Source organism: Chiloscyllium punctatum, chromosome 5 (genome assembly GCF_047496795.1).
Source record: "Chiloscyllium punctatum isolate Juve2018m chromosome 5, sChiPun1.3, whole genome shotgun sequence".
Taxonomy (NCBI): domain Eukaryota; kingdom Metazoa; phylum Chordata; class Chondrichthyes; order Orectolobiformes; family Hemiscylliidae; genus Chiloscyllium; species Chiloscyllium punctatum.
In genome coordinates this window covers 128,288,406-128,310,980 of record NC_092743.1, presented here as the reverse complement: position 1 = coordinate 128,310,980, position 22,575 = coordinate 128,288,406, and the positions used below count along the sequence as shown (strand labels likewise).

At 40.6% G+C, this 22,575-nt stretch overlaps 1 protein-coding gene across 6 annotated transcripts in view; it reads right to left on the bottom strand.

Moving 5' to 3' along the window:
- Positions 1–1,683: 1,683 nt before the first annotated feature.
- The window catches only part of pag1 (phosphoprotein membrane anchor with glycosphingolipid microdomains 1), a 153,449-nt gene continuing 132,557 nt past the window's right edge, over positions 1,684–22,575 (bottom strand). For all 6 annotated transcript variants that reach the window (XM_072571321.1, XM_072571316.1, XM_072571317.1 and 3 more), the window contains one exon: positions 1,684–5,629. In XM_072571321.1, coding sequence (XP_072427422.1) covers positions 5,261–5,629 — 369 coding nt within the window. In that variant the 3' untranslated portion in view covers positions 1,684–5,260. The remainder of the gene's footprint in view (positions 5,630–22,575) is intronic.

The window sequence follows — 22,575 nt, the reverse complement described above, 5'->3', positions numbered from 1 at the left end:
TGCAGCAGACAAACCTCATGTGGTGTGAATGACCATGTGTGAAACTCAAAGGGGGAGCATTCCTTAGAGAGGCGAGAGGGAACCACATTTGCAACCATTTACACTGCAGGGAGTTAGCTACAGTCAGGTGCTTGGTCCTTTCAGACACCCTTGCAGATTGTGGATCGAGCCACAATCAGACCCGGAGGTCAAGAACAAAGTTATCTTGGGATTACAGGTAGGTCAGGATGGGTGCTGGTGAGACATCAGTCTGGGAGGGTGGGCTGTGATCAAATGGGTTAAAACAATAACTGCAGAAGCTGGAAACCAAATTCTGGATTAGTGGTGCTGGAAGAGCACAGCAGTTCAGGCAGCATCCAACGAGCAGCGAAATCGACGTTTCAGGCAAAAGCCCTTCATCAGGAATAAAGGAGAGATAAGCAGATCATCCTGCCCAGTCAGTCTGGGATGGGGAGTCCACAATCAGACAGGGGGTTAGGTAAATAATGGTCTGGGAGCTTATTAAGGGTCAGCCAATGCAATCCTGGGGAAAGTAGACAATTTCTGTCTTCATTGTACTGAGTCTCAGAGAGAGCCATGACAATTATAAATGATAATTGTGTATAGTACAGTGGAATCTGAGTGATTTGGAAGAGACCAGGAACTCCGAAAAGGTCAAATAAATCATGGTAACTCCAGCCTCACAGTATAGGGCCAACAAAAGCATGGGAATTTACAAAGACACAGGCTCTGGGGGGTAAAGTTTGGATATGAATAATTACATAAAAGGGCTGAACTGAAAGGAGAAGGAGGCTGAAAGGTCATCAGGGCCACAGGGACAGAAGGACAAGAGGGAGCATGAAGAATTGGGGAAGAAATTATGTGTCATAGGCAGAGCCTGCTTGTCACACACTGTAACAAGTTTGGAACTTTGCCATTTTTGATCAATGATTAATTGCGCAACAACTGGCTACTGCTTTCGGGGAATAAGTCCCCAGAAGATGCAGGCACAGCAAGAAAATGGAATGTTAGTGTCAATTATATCAAACATTGGTTAGATGTGGCTGGAATATCGTGTGCAATTCTGGTCCCCTTGCCTAAGGAAGAATATACCTCTGACTGAGTAGGCCTTCCCATATTCTGGTGTTGGAACCCCAAAGGCAGCTATGGTCATGAGACAACTCTACCCAAGCTTCAACACAGCTGTACTCCCGCTCTAACAGGTACCCAAGAGCACTCTCCTTCATCCCCCTCACTCTGAGGGATCAAACTCTTTAAATTTGGAATGGGATTCACAATGGCTTGGGAAGCAGAGAGGGAATGCAACACAGGTCTACCAGACTGATTCCTGGGATGGATGGACTGGGCCTCTATTGTCTGGAATAGAATAGAATAGAATATAAATGGAATAGAAGGAGAGGCAATATCATGGAAATATACAAAATTCTTAAAAATATAGATAGGTTGATGCAGATAGCATGCTTTCCCTGGCTGGGAGCTGTGGAACCAGGCTACACAGTCTCAGAATATTAAAACTGCAATGAAGAAAAATTATTTTGCTCAAGTCTGAAAGCTTGTTTTGTTAAATCACTGCAGTTGTAGTACTTCTTTGTAGCACAATGTAGGTTTTGCAGTTAGTACTGAAAATATGACTTTTAAAAGGTATCAAATGAGGATCAAAAGGAATTAGTGCATTACAAAAAATAGACCTAAACAAATGTCTTCTTTATTTAACAGTGTTACCAATTGTTCACACATTTGAACACAATCCATCAATTCCCACATTTTCTTTTGATACAAGAAATTACAGTCATGGACCAAATGCATAACATCAAGGCTGTAAATAACAAGAGAAAAGACCAGGTAAACTAGAAGGGGGGTCACTGTACAATGTAACCTGATTCCTGCTTGAATAAAATGTATAATTAATCAAAATAATACGATCAGCTTCTTGTACTGAAGAATCATAGCATGGTCCCATGGCTATAGTCATGGGACAAATTTTATTATTAATCATCAGACTTCTGACAGTAAATCTAAACAAAGGCTCCAATACATGTTAGCTGTATATTTACAGAGAAGGGAAAGTGACAAGGACATGAGGTTAGTATTTGGCAGTAGTTTCTTCCCCTAATTTAAAAAATCACCATGATTCCATCTAAGTCTTGATGACAGAGATCCAAATTTCGCTCAAATTAAGGAGAGATTTTGTGATGAAGAACTTCAGCATAAACAGTAATATACAAAATATTCAAAACAAAAGCTTTGTCTTAATATAATAAAAATGCTCACTAGTTTTTAGTTCCCAAAAGCTTGGCATGATGTAGGGCACATTCAGATATGAGAAATCACTTCCACGAGGCATTGCTGCAATGAAAATGATGCAGGAGCCCTTTACTACCCAGCTGAGAAAATGTTTGTTGAAAACACTTTAATTAAAACCATTCTACTTTACTAAGTATGCACACTGAATTTATTAAACATGTAAAACAAAATAAAAACTGTTTATTTTACAAAAAGAAAAGATTTAGAAATTTATCCTTTTAGTCCTCAGTAAAATAAACTATTTGCCAATATATATTGTAATTTTAAAAAGTACAAAAGTGTTTTTAAAGTGAATATAAAAGTTGTTGAACTTCATGTAATAAGTACCTTATATTGTTGTTGACATAAATAACAGAGGTTCACAAATACTGCAATACAACAGGTGCAGTTGGTAGGTAGGCTTCCAAACTACAGGCATCTTGCATCAAGTTCCGTTGACAGAGTTGAATCGATTAGATCAATTCTATTTCATTACTTGCTGTGCTCTGGCAAGTATCTATTTTAACATATTTTATAACAAATCAATCATTTATTCCAAACAACCTACCTTGGCTCTTTCACTGCTCTATATGTTTCTGCAACTGAAAGATATATTTTCAATATCAGCAGTAGAGAATGGACTCTGCTAAAATGATTGACACATCACGTCTCCATGTGCATCCTAATTGTGCATTATACATTGTCACAGCATACAAATTTAATCTACAATTCTGAAATGTAACTTTCTAAGAACCACCAGTGGTATGAATATCTAAATGTGCTATCAATGCTAATGGCACCCTTGTGAGTTTAAAAAAGATATTACAATACAGACTTCAAAAATGTTGAAATTGAAACAACTGAAGATTCTATATATGATCCTAATATTGAGGCTCATGCCTATGGGCCTATTTGCGCACAGCAAGCACCAATCTACAGTAAGCAGTTTATTGCATTGTTGCGCAAGTTTTACAATGTAATGGGATGAATATCGACTTTGGTGTCTAGCTGGACTTTACCATTTTGTCAGAATGAGTAACCCAACATTGCTTTAGTACAGTCAGGAAAATGCTGGAATCTAATGGAATCCTAAAAAAACACTTAGAATCCATTGTATGATCTGACAGAGTCAAAGAGGTTTTTTTTGTATGGGAAGTAGTGTTTTCACAAATTGGAGTACGTTTTGAGGATGTGACTAACAGGATAGACAGAGAAATGTACAGTAGATTGAATTTTCAAAAGGTATTCAAGATTATAAAATTGGTTCATGAATTGTAAAGTGATATATTCACATAAATAGAGAATTGGTTAATGGTCAGGGCAGAATAGAGCATTTTCAGGTTGGCTGTAACTGCTAGAGTGTCTGCCACAAGGACAATAGATGATCCTCAACATTTTACAATTTATTTTCTCTATTCCTTCATAGGATATGGGCACCACTGGCAAAGACAGCATTCGTTGCCCATCCATATTTACTTTTGAACTAAGTAACTTGCTGGGCATTTCAGAGGGCAGTTTAGAGTCAACCACATTACTATGTCTCTGGAGTTGCATGTTGACCAGACCAGGTAAAGATGAAAGGACAAGTGAATTGGATGGGTTTTTACAACAATTGCTAGTTTCATTGGCATTGGAGAACTGAATTCAAGTTATGTCAGCTGCTGTGATGGATTTTAAAACCCAGGTCGCCCAGAGCATTAGCTTAGGCAGGGAATAACCAAATTAGATCCATACAAAGATGTCTAACTCGTTTGTCAACGGGTTCATGCCTATTTACATATTTCAGCCTGAACAAGGGCTGACCATATCATTCCAATGGAATTAAAGTACAGCTGCATCACTGACATCTTTAGGAGATAATGGTGAGAATTTGTTTGGAGGATCTGTACATTCAAACTGACACATAGCATGACAGAGTTTCTTTTTAAATATTTGCAATATATCAACATTTAAATGCAGTTTTTCTTCAGACGAGTGATCCAATAGTTTACTTGCTAATGAAGCTTATCGGCAAAGCCTGAAATTAAAAGGCTTCTGGAGCTGGATTTGAGATCTAGAAGAGAATTTTATTTACTACCCAACCCTAACAAATATTCTGTGTTGAGTAGCCCTGACCTGGGGAGTTAGTCCTTTTCTATTATTTGAGCTGGAAGTATGGTTTAGAAGTTTCATTGCTGGTGCATGAATAGGTTAAGACATCTTGTCTTGTGCTCACTTTCCAATACTACATATTCTTGATTTTTTGTTTGGAGAGTCAAAATGACGTTTACACTTAATGGAAGGCAGTGAACTCCTTCATAATTGTTTTTCCTGTTACAGTAAGATACTGGTACCAATTAGAGAAACCAACTATAGGTGCGTTCATATAGTCCCCACTAAATGGCTCCCAGGGACAAAGTAGGAACAAAATCTCAATGAGACACAGTCACTGTGGTAAGCCTCTTGAATGATACACTTAATTCTAATTTATTTAGAACATAATCATCTAAATTTTAACTTTCTCTTCATTTGGTTATGTATAGAAGTATTCCTATGTTGCTATTTACTAATGAACATACATTAAAAGAGGAACACTTTATTTTGCTGTTCACTCACTTCTTTAATTTATGAAAATACTTATTTTTCTGTTCACCAAATATAAGTACAAAGTTCATCCTACTGCATTTTGCAAAGAACACAGCTGTGCTGACTGTAGCCATTTATTTCTGCTCTTTGATCGGTTACTGTGTTCCTACAAACAGACTCTCAGAAAAGAAAATTACCAAGTGACTTAGACATCCAGGAATTATTCTTCCTCTCCCCAAAACTAATTCAACAAAGACAAAAGCACTTTTTAATAATGTATAGGCGCAACAGTAGGAAATATTTCCTCCTTGAACTCATTGTTTATAAGATATGCAGTATGAGAAATGTCAGGCAAATAATTTTAAAGTAAATGGCTGGAATGTGTGTCTCAGAAGTGCTAAATGACCTGCAGTTAAACATTAGGATTGTTCATATTTTGTTTCTGTTCCAATTCTCGGATGCTTTCGTAGTCATGCTCTCCTTCTGTGCACTGGGATTCATTTTCATTGGATTCAGTCTCCTTGTCTGTAGATTCCTCTTTCAGAGCTCTGATGGGCTCATATCCTGGATCAGTCTCCTCTCCCACATTTACAGATGGATTTTGATCTGCAACCTTAGGTTCTCTTTCATAGTCAGCAACAGATGCATACAGATGACTGGCTGTAGATGGACGCCGTTGAGGAGTCACCTCATCGATGCTGGCATATCCACCTTCCTGTTCTGCCTCTGCTTGGGACCACTGTTTTGCAGGTTTATTCACAGTGGAGTACATGGCTGCAATCTGGAAAGAAACAGTTACCCAGCTTTAGAGTTTTAGATGTACAAAACAAACTATACCAAAAGTGTACTTATAGATTTTGGATCTATTGTATTAAAAGTTCAAAACTAAAACATTATACTCTAATGCTGACTGATCAAACACAAGTTTCTCCAAACTCTGAACTAGTACAAAGTATTCTTTCACTTGAGGCTACTATTAGATTATAAATTTCTCTAAATCTTAGTTTATCTGATTATCTCAATAGGATAATGGGATCATCCATTGTTCTATCCAAACATTCATAGTGCAATATTAGAGTTAACGAAAAATTGGCCGGAGATGGTGTTTAAAGAGTTAAGACATTATTTGTCATGATCACGTTGATCATGTATATAGTTATAGTTTTTAAAAAACAACTTTTAATCTGCATGTTGCTCTGCATGGTTGCTGCTATATAGAGGATCATGTGAGATCAATGTACAGTCAAACTGTATTTGTGAGCATGCAGTTATTAAAATAGGAATATATTATGTAAAACGAAGAAGAGTATTTGCCTGCACGCCAACTGCCAAATTTCACAAAAACGTTTTTTTTTAAAAAGTGAAATTACAAATTGATAATATTGAAAACATTACCTCAGTTAGCAACCTGATAAATCTATGGATAAAACATCTCAAGAGGACAGTGGAAGCAGAACTTACTGATTCATTCAAATGTAAATTACAGATTTTGGAAAATTGTACATAAAACAACTTGTACTTACTTATACAGCACTTCCCATATCTACTGAACCTTTCAAAATGCTTTAGTCAGTTAATTACTTTTGAAGTGTTATCACGAGTACAATGTAAGAATTGTTGCTAATTGGTGCACAGCAAAACAGCAATGTATTAATGTCCAGATAACCTGTTCGACATTTCAATATTGTGAGAGGTCGATTGAGGAATACATTTTGGCCAAGAAAAACAGGATAATTCAGCTGTTCTGAGGAAGGGTCACTTTACCTGAAACATTAACACAGATGTTGCCTGACCAGTTAAGCTTTTCCAGCAACTTCTGTTTTTTTTTGTTTTTGAGAATAATCCACCAGCTGTTTTTCAAAATAATGCCATGGGAACGTTTACACCCACCTGACCAGGTAATTGGGGCCATTGGTTAACATTTCATCTGAAAGATGACATCGCTGTTCTGGGTTTACTTTGCCTTTAAGAGGCACCTTTCAGGATTTTATATGTGGTGTGCAAACAATGTTGCGACTCTGCCTGACAGTCAATCTGCTATAGATTTTGCAAGCTACATGCAGAGAAATCAGTTGCATTACTGTAATGCCTGATTCATAGCTTGAGTTGCACTGTTTTAAATAAACTAACCCACAGAGTTAATCAACCTGACACGAGACTGATTATTAGACCAGATAATATGTGGTGTGCAAACAATGTTGCGACTCTGCAAAGAAAAGTCAAAGGAATATCATGAAAATGTCCACAGAATTTCCTGTGCAGGATCAATTGTGCTGGAGTGCAAGTACGGTCATTTCACCTGGACGTAGCAGATGTTCCACATCACAGACACTGCTGAAATAGCATGCCATAATTTCTCATAGTCACAATTCATTTAAATCAATCAGATTTCAGAGACTCAACAGAAACTATAGCAGACTATTCAAGGAATAACTTGCAAAAAGTGGAATAGAACATCTGACTTTCTTCTAAATTAGCGGAGATAAAATCTTAGCACTTTGCTGTGAAGAGAAAAATGGGAAAAGGCTAGTACAGGATAAATTTGAGAATATCATCTCAGAGATGATGAAGTCTTTAGATTATACCTCTACTCAGCTAAGAAAGGTGAACGAAGAGCTGGAAGGAAAGAATAAAAGCAAGATGAACCACAAGCTCTGTACCATCGCTCAAATTAAAAGAATGCTGGGAGATCTGGAACAACTCACACACCAAATGTAATGCTAGAGAAAACGGTAGACATTCAGAAACAAGTGGAGACACACTGTACCCACTAGGAGCTGTCAATCAATCAGGAGATGGCCCTTTCAGAAGTAAATGTCAGCATTGATGGTCCAGTGAAAGAACTCAAATAAGACATACAGGAAACCAAATAATCACTGAAGCAGCAAGAGGAAGAGTCCATAGTTTTTTCCACAAAAACTACTCAATCAAAACGCTGGACAGTTATTAGAGCAGGTTATGAAGAAGGAAAGTATACAGGATCAAAAAAGTCTAAAACTTTGATCAAATTTAAAGAAACCAGGGTATGAAACCAGAAGGTTCAAAATGAGTTGGAAGTACTTGAAGAACAAAACAGTAAACCTCAGAATATTTGAATCACTCAAAATAGTTGGAGGAATGACATCGCAGTCAGTGGCTAATCTGAAGCATGACCGGCTGTGGATTATCTGACAAAGCAAATGCTGCAACAGAGCTGGGAAAAATAGTGTCAGATTATTTATAACATTTTTAAGAGCTAGAATTTTGAAATAGTGACACATGGGGTTGGTTATTTTACTAAAGTGTTTTAAAAAAACACTTTTGACCATCTTTCTGGAATGGGGCTCAATCTAGTATACAGAGGAACCTCGATTATCTGGCATTTGATTATCCACATATTGGATTATCCTGCAAGATTGCAAGGTCCCGATACTTGGCTAAACTATGTTATCCAGCACTCGATTATCCAAAATTCGATTAACCGAACGAAATACTCCCCGCCCGTGTCCTAAGAATAATCAAGATTCCTCTATATGTGTCAATTTGCAGGGAACCCCTGGAAGATTGCTTGTTCTATGTTGTTTACGACAAGAAACATGAGGATTGAAGGCCATTAGCTTGTTTTGGTTCAAAATAAGAATTGATTCAGCTTAGTAAACTCAGAAACTAAACATTTTGTTAGTTTTGCATAGTCCTGTGTGTGGTCAGAAGCAAATATAGTTTCTCTCCTAATAAAAAAAAAAGAGTACAGAGAGAAAGGACAGTCTCCCTGGTCAAAAAATTATTTTGTGCAACTTCCTGACTGGAAATATGTGATCTAGATGAATAATCTTTCTGGATTTGAATCAATGTAAACTGATGATGTTCGAAAATAGATTGAAACTTTGCTTTGCTTGACATTTTAAGAATGTAAATAGGAAAAAGAAAATTGTAAATCTAGAAAACGTGGTTTCTTTTCTTTTATTTTTGTTCTTTGTATAAAAAAACTTCTGTTGTTAAAGAAATTCTGCAGGCCCATACGACCAGGGTTTAAAAAAAAATGACTACCACATTAACTTAAATAAGAGATCTATCAGGCCAGACTTCATCCTTGGATCTGACTTGTCCAATAGTACTATCAGCTGAGATCATATTAGAACACAATAGAAATTACAGACAGCAAACAAAAAATGCTGTGAAATTGCAGGTGAGGCATTATCCTTGAAGCAAGATCAAGCTAACACTGAGTTTAGATGACTCTTCATCACAGCTGATGGAAGGGACAGCACTTATGCAATACTGAGGGGTTGGAGTACTCGGGGAGAAAGGGTGATGCAGATTAAGTGATCGGAATGTGAGAATGGGCAGAGTGGAGGTCATGACCAGCAGTGTCACATCAGGTCAGCTTGGTGATGTTGGTCACGTCTAGCCAGGCCAGTATAGTCGATGGAAACTTGCTCAGATTGTGTGGAGGCTGGGGGAGTGGGGAGCAGGGGTGTGGTGAAGATTGCTGCCGAGTCTGGTGAGGAGATGAGGGTGTCAGATCTGGGTAGGGGATGGACCCAGGGTGGAGAGGGGTTGGGTGTTAGCTCCAGCAAAGATAGGTAAGAATGGAGGAGAGGTGGTGGTTCTAGGTCCAGTGAGGTGTTGACAGGGAGACGGCAGTGGGGCTGGAAGGGTTGGGTCAGGAGGGGCAGGTTTCAGACGGGAGAAAAAAACTGAGGTCTCAGGGGTTGGGGACCTCCGTATGACTTTATTTCAATCAGTTTAACAGTCACTCGGAGTGAGAGCAGGTTTTTAAGGTTTTAATATTTCCTGAATCCCTATTAAATTGAAGTCAGTCAGAACCCTCCAACTTTCAGAGAGTTCCAGATGCAAGTGACTTGTCCATTAGTGTTGTAAAATTCCCAGGCAATTCCCTCGTGTCAGTTATTCCATATGGTTCTGATATAAAGCTCGAGTCTCTGCTATGCCAGTGACTATTTGAGCCATTATCTCTAGGTGAGAGTGTGGTGCTGGAAAAGCACAGCAGGTAAGGCAGCATTCGAGAAGCAGGAAATTTACGTTTCGGGCATAAGCCCTTCATCAGGAATGATTTTCCTTCTCGGATGCTGCCTGACCTGCTGTGCTTTTCCAGCACCACACTCTCAACTCTGATCTCCAGCATCTGCAGTGCTCACTTTCTCCATTATCACTAGTTACCAATCTGCAGCTGATCTTTATTATTTAAGGCATTGCTGGCTCAGAATCTAAAGTCTGATTGCCTATGAATAACCTGAAATGTTTATTCTTGAAAATGATGACAAGTGACCTCTGATCATATGGTTATTAGCTTCACAACAGGCCCAGTTATTAAAATGTCACATAAATGCACCATATCACAACTGAACAAAAACAAATGAGACATAGAACATAGAACATTACAGCGCAGTACAGGCCCTTTGGCCCTCGATGTTGCGCCGATCAAAGCACCCCTAACCTACACTAAGCCACTATCCTGCATATACCTATCCAATGCCCGCTTAAATACCCATAAAGAGGGAGAGTCCACTACTGCTACTGGCAGGGCATTCCATGAACTTACAACTCGCTGAGTGAAGAACCTACCCCTAACATCAGTCCTATATCTACCCCCCCTTAATTTAAAGCTATGCCCCCTTGTAATAGCTGACTCCATACGTGGAAAAAGGTTCTCACTGTCAACCCGATCTAACCCCCTAATCATCTTGTACACCTCTATCAAATCACCCCTAAACCTTCTTTTCTCCAATGAAAACAACCCCAAGTGCCTCAGCCTTTCCTCATAGGATTTTCCTACCATACCAGGCAACATCCTGGTAAACTTCCTCTGCACCCGTTCCAGTGCCTCCACATCCTTCCTATAGTATGGCGACCAAAACTGCACACAATATTCCAGATGCGGCCGCACCAGAGTCTTATACAACTGCAGCATGACCTCAGGACTCCGGAACTCAATTCCTCTACCAATAAAAGCCAGTACGCCATATGCCTTCTTCACTGCACTATTTACCTGGGTGGCAACTTTCAGAGATCTGTGTACATGGACACCAAGATCCCTCTGCTCTTCCACACTACCAAGTAGTCTACCATTAGCCCAGTAATCCATCTTTTTATTACTCTTACCAAAGTGAATCACTTCACACTTAGCTACATTGAACTCCATTTGCCACCTTTCTGCCCAGCTCTGCAGCTTCTCTATATCCCGCTGTAACCTGCCATATCCTTCCTCACTGTCTACAACTCCTCCGACTTTCGTATCATCCGCAAACTTGCTCACCCAACCTTCTAACCCTTCCTCCAGGTCATTTATAAAAATGACAAACAGAAATGGTCCCAAAACAGATCCTTGCGGAACACCGCTAGTGACGGCACTCCAAGATGAACCTTTGCCATCAACTACTACCCTCTGTCTTCTTCCAGAGAGCCAATTCCTAATCCAAACCTCCAACTCACCTTCAATGCCATATCTCTGTATTTTCTGCAGTAGCCTACCATGGGGGACCTTATCAAACGCCTTACTAAAATCCATATATACCACATCTACCGCTTTCCCCTCATCTACCTCCTTAGTCACCTTCTCAAAGAATTCAATAACGTTTGTGAGGCACGACCTGCCCTTCACAAAACCATGCTGACTATCCTTGATCACATCACTCTTATCCAGATGTGCATAAATCCTATCCCTTACAATTCTCTCTAAGACTTTGCCCACAACAGAAGTGAGACTCACTGGCCTATAGTTACTAGGATTATCCCTACTCCCCTTCTTGAACAAGGGAACCACGTTTGCTAGCCTCCAGTCCTCTGGCACTACTCCTGTCGACAAAGAGGACACAAAAATCAAGGCCAATGGCTCTGCAATCTCCTCCCTTGCTTCCCAGAGAATCCTAGGATAAATACCATCAGGCCCAGGGGACTTATCTATTTTCACCCTTGCCAGAATTTCCAACACCTCTTCTCTACATATCTCAAAGCCATCCATTCTACTTATTCGTGCCTCAGTATTTATATCGACAACAATGTCCTGTTCCTGAGTGAATACTGACGAAAAGTATTCATTCAGCGCCTCCCCAATCTCTTCAGCCTCCACACGCAACTTCCCATTACTATCCTTGATTGGACCTATTCCTTCCCTAGTCATTCTTTTATTCCTAACATACCTATAGAAAGCCTTAGGGTTTTCCCTAATCCTACCAACTAAGGACCTTTCATGTCCCCTCCTTGCTGCTCTTAGCTCTCTCTTCAGGTCCTTCCGGGCTACCTTATAACTCTCAATTGCCCCTATTGAACCTTCACGCCTCTTCTTTACAAAGGCCGCCCTCTTCCGTTTAACAAGGGATTCCAACTCCTTATTAAACCACGGCTCCCTCACACGACCCTTTCCTCCCTGCCTGATAGGTACGTACTTATCAAGGACACTCAATAGTTGCTCCTTGAACATCATGCAAAAATGCCAACTCATGGATTTTAAGAAATAACTCATGGTTAATGCACTATTGAACATGAACATCTTACCGACATGATGTGCATTTGAGATTCCTGCTGGGCTCTGTCAAATTATGTAGTACTAACCCAGCCTTAAAATAGCAATCAAAACTAGTGGCTAATGGGGAGAAAGGTAGCTTGCTAAAGGTAAAGAACTATAGATCAACAATTCAGAGATTCAAAGCTCTTAATCAGCCCCAGGGAACGTGCTGAAGCAACTTGCATGTAAAGAGAGTTCTAAATAACACCTAGAGAAACAGTAGCAAGTTAAAAGCAAATTGAATTAACAAAAGGGTACTAAATAGAACTAATAAATTGCAGCTGGATTTTACAAACCCTGACAAGCAGCTTTGAAGGCAAGGAGCATGTAAAATCCAGCCAGGGGCCTCTCCTCCACCTAATGCTCTCCCCACTACCCATCTGAGATTTTTATGGGGGAGTGGGGAGGCTCACTCTTGGGGCAAGGAAAGCACTTCACAGGCCAATTAAAATTTATAGTGACTTAAGTGCCTCATCCTGGCCATGCCAGTAATTCCCAGCATTAAACTGCTGTGCTGACAGGGATGTGGACATCCCAAGTTCCCCAAGTCGTTTCCATCTGGGGGCAGAGATTGATGCGTCTCATAAAATCCAGTCTTGTACAGATTAGACACAAGAGATATCAAAAATAGTTGACAACCTTCATTCTAAATTATATATCATATTGTAGATGTTACAATACAAGTAATTCTTTCCATGTATACTGTGTCTCGTCTGTTTTTTTTCTAGAAATAGTCTTTCTAAAAGTTAAATTGGCTTGATGCATTGTTTTGACTGGCTTAGCCTTATTAAATAACCACAGAATAGTCGCCATTGCTTTGTGGGTTTAAGTAATTGTCAGTTAAATTTAAAAGGATCTATTCATCATCTCAAGCAACTGGACAATTCAAGTTGTTTGTATGTTAATTCTCCCTAAAGTGGTTTTCTGTCCACTGACAGGAATTGTCCTTACAACACTAATTTTGGCTTTTTTAAACTACTTATTTATTGTGATGGAATTAAAGTAATTCCTACAAAAAGTTAAACTGGTTTCATTTTTGCCACAGAATCTTCAGAAAATCTTCACAGAAATGCAAGCACATTATGTGTTCTTGCCCTTAACCACATCTTCGTTACTCTAGCTGAAAGTTTAAGTGAATTTCTCTAACATGGCTTCCCATTTGTAAACCCAACTGAAGTGATAGAATTAAGTCACATTTCCAAATGTTTCCTATTTTGTCCTGCACAATTGATTCCAGAATTTAATTACTTGGATTCCTTCCAATTCTCTTTTCTAAATCGTGTGACTGTGCCAGGTTTTGCTAAACACAAATGCATGGATGACACAGACCGATATTAGTACAGTTCATCCAGTGAATTGTAGCAAGAAAGGAATACCCATGAAATACAAATTGGCCCAAAGCCTGCTGACTGATTTGCAAAGATCCATCTTTAGTTTTTTGAAAATGGAGTCTCTCATTTAACCCTCTGAGTTTCATGAAGTTGCTGGGAATTAATACTTAAAAATGTGATATTAATGATGATCAATAATTATCCCGCTACCCTCGCTTGTTTCTTTCTTTATCTATTCCATCACAACTACAGCATCCCCTGCCAAGAAAAGTCTTGATGTTCACGCATGGCCATTTCAGAAGTCTCCACCCCAGGAGCCCTCTCACTCCCCCTTTGCAATATCATCCAAAAGAAAGGCATCAGGTCAATCTCTGAAGACCGATAACTTTTGAAAATAGATACAAGTTTCTCAGCGAGCAATTTAAAGAAAAGACTTTTACTCTAACATACTAAAATCAGCCTAGACTAAGCATTTAGTTGGCAAATAACTAAGGAAAAAAAGTGTTCCCTCATAAGTTCTTAACACAGCCTAAAATGCCACACCACATTTATACACTACTCTGCTAATGTTGTTCTGAATTAGCCGGACTGGAGGGTATAGGTAGTTCTGGAGTTCACTCATCTTTAGTTATGCCTGGTGCCTCTGGACATGCACTCATGCAATCTTCAATGAATCATGTTGTGTTGGGCCAGAAGTTTATACATTTTGGTTGAAAACAGTTCTATTGCTGATAATGGCCCACAGTAACTCATGGATGTCTAAATTTGTGCTAGTAGATTGGTGTGAAATCTTTTTAAAAATCATTTATGGGACTTGGGCATGGCTGGCTGGCCATTGACAGCACATTCCTACTTGTTGTTGAGAAGGTGGGGGTGAGCTGCCTTCTTGAATCGCTGCAGTCCACTTGCTGTGTGTTGACCCACAATGCCGGTAGGGAGGGAATTCCAGGATTTTGACTCAACGACTGTGAAGGAATAGTGGTATAATTCCAAGTCAGGGTGGTGAGTGGCTTGGAAGGGTACTTGCAAGTGATGGTGTTCCCAAGTACCTGCTGCCCTTGTCCTTCTAGATGGAAACAGTCGTGGGTTTGGAAGGTGCTATCTAAGAATCTTTGATGAACTTCTGCAGTACATCTTGTAGGTAGTACACACTGCTGCTATTGAGCATCATTAGTGACGGAGTTGAATGTTTGTAGATGTGGTGCCAATCAAGCAGGTTCTTTTGTCCTGGATGGTGTCAAGCTTCTTGAGGGTTGTTGGAGCTGCACCCATCCAGGTAAGCAGGGAACATTCCATCACACTCCTGACTTGTGCCTTCCAGATGGTGGACAGACCTTGCAGGGTCAGGTGGTGAGTTACTCGCCACAATATCCCTAGTCTCTGACCTGCTCTTGTAGCCACAATGCTTATGTGGTGAGTCCAGTTTTTAAAAAAAAATACTTTATTCACAAAAATATTTGACATCTATACAATTGGTGATGCCGTTCATATGTGTACATTGCATTTCTTGATATACGGAGATCGGACTTAATCATTTGTACATACAAGTCTGCATGTTGACCATCCAGATATTTAGCTGAGGCGTCAGCGGAGCCCAATTTCTGGGTGGGCCCCCTGTTCTTCTTTGGCAGACAGACCTTACACGGTGGTCTTTCCCCACTGCGCCTTGGCGGCAGCTGCCCCAGGTTTCAGCTCACCCCTCAACACGTAGCCCTGGACCTTGGAATGTGTCAGTCTGCAATCCTCAGTCGGGGTCAACTCCTTCAGCTGGAAGATCAATAGGTTTCAGGCAGACCAAAGAGCATCTTTGACCGAGCTGATGATCCTCCAGGCACAGTTGATGTTTGCCTCAGTGTGCGTCCCAGGGAACAGGCCATAGAGCATAGAGTCCCGCATCGCGGAGCTGCTCGGGACGAACCTCAATAAACACCACTGCAGTCCTCTCCTTTGCATAGGGATATTCCAGAAGGTGGTGTGTGACAGTCTCATCCCCTCAACAGCCACTTCGAGGGCAGCGTGCAATGGGGCACAGAGTCCAGGCGTGCATGAAGGATCTCACCAGCAGAGCCCTTCTCACCACCAGCCAAGCCCTGTCTTGGTGCTTGTTTGAAAGTTCTAGTCAGCCTCTCCCTGTAGCTCAGATCCTCCGACCCTGGCAACATCCTTATAAATCTTTTCTGAACCCTTTCAAGTTTCACAACATTTTTCTCATAGGAAGGAGACCAGAATTGCATGCAATATTCCAACAGTGGTCTAACTAATGTCCTGTACAGCGACAACATGACCTTCAACTCCTGTACTCTGATCTGAAGTTTTGCGAAAAAGGTTTTATCTAAATATTGAGCTGGCTGGTAGATTTATGGATGATGAAGAGAAATAAAGCATGATATTTTAAAGGTTAAAAAAGTAGAGCCTCAATTGTTTGTTGCAATACTTTGATTATTCTTCAGAACAATTATTGGGTTAGATTACTCCACTTTAACTAATACAGGATGGGAAGACAACATCTTCTATTTTCCTTTATTTTTGATTGTGGACTGCAATGAGGAAAAAGGACTGATTTAAAGTTGAAGGATTGTTGAAGGGATTGCAGCACTTTTACCTGACACTCATTGGAAGTATTGTTTACACAGCTGTTTTTTTTCAAGCGGTAGGAAAAGCCTAGTTACAGACCAGCTGGAGTCAAGGGATGTGCACAAACATTAATAGCAAAGGCCTTCTGCCTGCCAACAACTATGTGATTGGCTCCTAAATAGCTTGAGGGTGTGAATGATTAGGATGAAGCCATTGCATCTCCAAAAGGATTGGAACTGACTCTTTTCTTTGCTGTTAAAAACATCTCGAGCCTGCAGAAAGTCAACCAGTTTATTTTCGCTCAGAAGTTGCTGTAAGCTGTGTTTCATTAACCTGTAAGCCAGAGACTTTGTTAGTGTGAATCAGTTTCCTGTCACTCCTGCAAGCAAGTGAAAGTACCTGGAGAAGGAAATTCTGACAAACCAGTAGGATTAGAGCTGAAAATGTGTTGCTGGAAAAGCACAGCGGGTCAGACAGCAACTACTGGATTAGTGGTGCTGGAAGAGCACAGCAGTTCAGGCAGCATCCAACGAGCAAGGAGCAAGAGAATCGATGTTTCAGGCATGAGCCCTTCTTCAGGAATCAAGCTTTTCCAGCAACACATTTTCAGCTCTGATCTCCAGTCCTCACTTTCTCCTAGAAGATTTTAACCTACTGCGAATCCTCTTGCAAGGATGCCTTCCTTGAAGAAGCTCTCTTCCTCCCTCAGATTCCTGAAGAAGGGCTCATGCCCAAAACGTCGATTCTCCTGCTCCTTGGATGCTGCCTGACCTGCTGCGCTTTTCCAGCAACACATTTTCAGCTCTGATCTCCAGCATCTGCAGTCCTCACTTTCTCCTCAATGAATAGGATGACCTCAGCAAAGCTGGTGGACAGGGACCACTCAACCACCTTTTCAGCCTTTCCCTCTGCCCCATAGCACTCAGGTTTCTTTTCCTATCTTTCTGGGTATGAGTACAGGGGGTGTTTATAAAAGGAGTTAGTGTTATATGTTGATGATTCATAGTGTTTATCTGTGGCTAGAATCTATCTATTGGCAATAAATATTAATTCGTATTGAATGAGTTTCTGTCAACATGGGTATTTATAAGCCAGGTAAATTGGGGAATTCTGCATGTGTTCTAAGATCCTTAACTTTTGTGATGACTCCAGGAATAGCAGGGCTTGATTTCTAACAGAAACGTAACAAGGGTGACACTTGAAAGACAAATCATCAGGAGGAAATAATACTTTATCACCTCAGAGTATTTTAAAAGGATTTCAAATATCCATTGAGGCTACAGTTTGGTAGCTAAAAGTCCAGAATACATGAAACCGATTATGAAAAGGGACAAATACCTACTATGAGATGAAGACTGATTAAAACGAATAATATCAATATTTAACATCCACTATATCACCTGCCCCAGATATCAAACTCAGTGGTAATAGTGATAGCTGCCTTTGCAAACATACTGTTCAACTTCATTATTTATCAGGAGGCCAAAAATGCCACTTTGAGTCAGCTCTTGTAGGATTACATTTAATGTACAATAGAGTACAGAATTTGAGATATAAATGTATAAAATATCTGACCAATGAATTTTCATTCAGTTTTAATCAATAAGAGAGCAATTGGAGGAAATACAAATGAATCCCAATATGTTTTCTTGCAAGCAGAGTTTTGTGAATGTAGTAGCTGGGAAAATGAATAGAACATGCAGTTTTCATTAACAAGACATTTTCATGTACAGTTCAAGTTATAAGGTCCACACAATCAAAATGACAGAAATATTCTAATCCAACTCTGTCCATTTTACAGACAATGTGTTCACACCAGGGAGTGCATTGTGTAAAGAATATTGCTGTCTATGGGGAAGATGAACACCTATGCCAAGAAAGAGCAGCAATGGTGCTCCCTGCTGCAACCATTTAAACGAACAACCCTAATGTTTGGTTTCATTTCTTCAAAATCTTTACTCACTGAAAGTCAGTCAGCTAGTTTACAATGAAGTTTGCACGTTAGATCAGGAAGGCTAATGTTAACCTAAGGAAACGATTAGCAAATTTAAGCATTGTTACAATAAACCAATTATAAAAGGAAATGTTCGGGAAAGTAAATGCCATGTAAAATACAGTCACTTGGGCAAACAAAATAATAAAAACATCAAGAATGGATAGTGATGCAGATCTGCCTGCCACTAACAGTTAAAATCATGTGAACAGCCACCAGCTACATTTGAAAAACGTGCTGTCAAGTATCATCTCAGTCCTGCTTTGACAAGGGGCATTACTGGGATTGGGGACTAGGACATAAACTGGCAACATGCTCGAGTGGACAGACAGATGGGTTAGGTGGAAGGTCAACACATTTAGAAAAGTGGCAGTTTACTCATATAGTCAACTCACTACAATTATTTCACTTGGGAGCTGGCCAAAATGCACATTATAGAGAAATACACAACATCTCAGGAGAAACAGCACGGGGCCATCAAGGGGCTGAGAAAAAGTGCTCTAATAATGATGTTTGAAAACACTTCAAGTCTGTTACTGAAGCTGAGGAGTCATTTCTACAATAAACTGATGTTATTTCCTAGTCTCTTGCGAATTTGTACAGTCAAGCTGCCTTTTCCTTTTCAGTTTGGTTTATAGGTTTATAAAAAGCAGCACATGTAATACTGAACACTAGTCTCTAGCAAGCAACACAGTAAAGTTCGCTATTGAAGAAGCATCGAGAATGCAAGTAAACATTTCTGGTAATTCCCGGGAGTTTGAGAATATGTGGAGATTGCTGGAAAAATCAACCGTTGAGGAGTCAAAAATGGATCTTCTGCAGGGCATAACACCTGGTGGTATGTTTTAAAATATGCTCAAAGGGTTTATTTAAGTATTGAGACGGAAGATACACAGCATCATCTTTTTCAACACATTTAGAGATCTGGGCAATTTGACCACAAGATCCTAATGGACCAGCTAATGGGAGTATTTGCAGACACAGAGTCAGAGAGTCATTGAGATGTACAGCAAATCCTTTGGTCCAACTTGTCCATGCTGACCAGATATCCCAACCTAATCTAGGCCCACCTGCCAGCACCTGGCCCTTATCCCTCCAAACCCTTCCTGTTCATATACCCATCCAGATCCCTTTTAAATGTTGCAATTGTACTAGCCTCCACCACTTCCTCTGGCAGCTATTGCATACACGTACCACCCTCTGCGTGAAAACGTTGTCCCTCGGGTCTTTTTTATATATCTTTCCCCTCTCACCCTAAACCTATGCCCTCTAGTTCTCGACTTCCCCACCCCAGGAAAAAGACTTTGTTAATTAATTCTATCCTTGCCCCTTATGATTTTATAAACCTCTATAAGGTCACCCCTCAGCCTCCAACGCTCAAGGGAAAACAGCCCTAGCCTATTCAGCCTCTCCGTATAGCTCAAATCCTCCAATCCTGGCAACATCCTTGTAAATCTTTTCTGAACCCTTTAAGGTTTCACAACATCTTTCCAATAGGAAGGAGACCAGAATTGCATGCAATATTCCAACAGCGGCCTAACCAAATTCCTGTACAGCTGCAACATGACCTCCCAATCCCTGTACTCAATACTCTGACCAATAAAAGAAAGCATACCAAACGCCTTCTTTACTATCCTATCTACCTGGGACTCCACTTTCAAGGAGCTATGAACCTGCATTCCAAGGTCTCAGCAACATTCCCAGGGACCTTACCGTTAAGGTGTATAAGCCCTGCTAAGATTTGATTTCCCAAAATGCAGCAGCTCGTTTTTATCTAATTTAAACTCCATCTGCCATTCTCATCCCATTGGTACATCTGATCAAGATCCCATTGTAACCTGAGGTAACCTCCTTCGCTGTCCACTACACCTCTAATTTTGGTGTCATCTGCAAACTTACTAACTGTACTTCTTACACTCACATCCAAATCATTTCTATAAATGATGAAAAGTAGTGGACTCAGCACCGATCCTTGTGGCACTCCACTGGTCACAGGCCTCCAGTCTGAAAAAAACCCTCCACCACCACCACCCTCTGTCTTCTACCTTTGAGCCAGTTCTGTATCCAAGTGGCTAGTTCTCCCTGTATTCCATGAGATCTAACCTTGCTAGCCAATCTCCCATGAGGAACCTTGTCGAATGCCTGACTGAAGTCCACAAAGATCACATCTACAGCTCTGCCCTCATCAATCCTTTTTGTTACTTCTTCAAAAAGCTCAATCAAGTTTGTCAGACATGGTTTCCCATGCACAAAGCCATGTTGAACATCCCTAATCAGTCCTTCCCTTTTCAAATACATGTATATCCTGTCCCTCAGGATTCCATCCATCAACTTGCCCACCACCAACGTCAGGCTCAGCAGTCTATTGTTCCCTGGCTTGACATTATCACCTTGCTTAAGGAGTGGCACTACATTCGCCAACCTCTAGTCTTCCAGCACCTCACCTGTGACTGTCAATGATAAAAATATCTCAGCGAGTGGCCCAGCAATCACTTCCTTAGCTTCCCACAGAGTTCTAGGGTACACTTGATCAGGTCCTGGGGATTTATTCACATGTGCACTTCAAGACATCCAGCACTTCCTCCTCTAATATGGACAACCTCTCCATATTACAACATGAAGACCTGCATCCCATTACCAAGTCTATTCCTGATGAAGGGCTTTTGCCCAAAACGTCGATTTCGCTGCTCATTGGATGCTGCCTGAACTGCTGTGCTCTTCCAGCACCACTAATCCTGTATTTACATGTGCATAGTACATGACACTGATCCAGAGACTGCTCCTAGTTGGAGCAGAATCCCTGACACTCCTGTTCATCTCTGTCAGCCAGGATTCCCTGATTGGACAAGGTTATCAGCCTTCATCAGGGAATTCATATGCTGTGAGATTGACCTGTCTGACCTCATTCAAAACACTACAGGGAGGTTCCCACCTGCTTCAAAAAGGTCAATTTCATCCCGGATCCAAATAACAATCAGGCAACAGGCCTGAATGACTGCTGCCCAGTGGCTCTGACATCCATCATTATGAGGTTCTCCAAGAGATTAGCAATGGCATCAACCCCAGCCTCCTCGACTACCTCAATCTGCTACAATTCACCTCCCATCACAACAGGTCTATAGCAGACACCATCTCCCTGGCTCCATGCTCATTCCTGGAACTTCTGGATAACAAGGACACCTACGTCAGGCTCACATTCATTGACTTTAGCTCCGCTTTCAACATCATAATTTCAACAAAATTCATCTCCAATCTCTGAAACCCAGGATTCTGCTCTCCCTTCTGCAACTGGATCCTTGACTAATAGAGTCATACAGTACAGAAACAGACCCTTTGGTCCAACCAGTCCATGTTGACCATAATTCCAAACTAAACTAGTCTCACCTGTGCATTGGTCTATATCCCTCAAAACATTTCTTATTCATGTATTTATCCAAATGTCTTTTAAGTGTTGTAACTGTCCTGTCATCTACCACTTCCTCTGGAAGTTCGTTCAAAGCACTCACATTTTAAAAACTTTGCCTCTCGTGTCCTTTTTAAATCTTTTGCCTCTCACTTTAAAAATACATCCCTAGTCTTGAAATCCCCTACCATTGGGAAAAGACATTTGCCATTCAGCTTATCATTACCCCTTATGATTTTATAAACCGCTATATGGTCACCCCTCAACCTCCAATGCTCCAGTGAAAAAAATCCCAGCCTCTCTCTCAATAACTCAAACCTTCTATTCCCAGCAGCATCCTGGTAAATCTTTTCTGAATTCCTGACCTGCAGACTGCAATCAGTGAGGATAGGCAACAATACCTCCTCCACAATATTCCTCAAAACCGGTGCCCCATAAAGGCAAAATACAAAACCCTTAATATGCTCCTTATACACTCGCAATTATGTGGCCAAATTCAGTTCTAACTCCATCTACAAATTTGCTGATGAGAGCACCGCAGAAGGTCAGATCCTAAACAATGAGACAGATTACAGGCAAGAGATAAAGAGCTTATTAACATGGTGTAATCTTTCCCTCAATGTCAGCACAATGCAGGTTCTGGTCATCGACTTCAGGAAGTGGAATGGAGGACATGCCCCTGTCTGTATCAAAAGTGCTGAGGAGAAGATGGTCATAAATATTAACAATGATCTATCCTGATCCATCTATATCAAGAAAGTACACCAATGCCTCTCCTTTCTCAGTAGCAGGAAACTCAGTATGACCATGGTGACTCTTCTCAATTTTTCTAGATGCACCATAGAAGGCATTATATCTGGATGCATCACAGCTTGGTATGGCAATTGCTCTGCTGAAGACCACAAGAAATTGCAGAGACTTA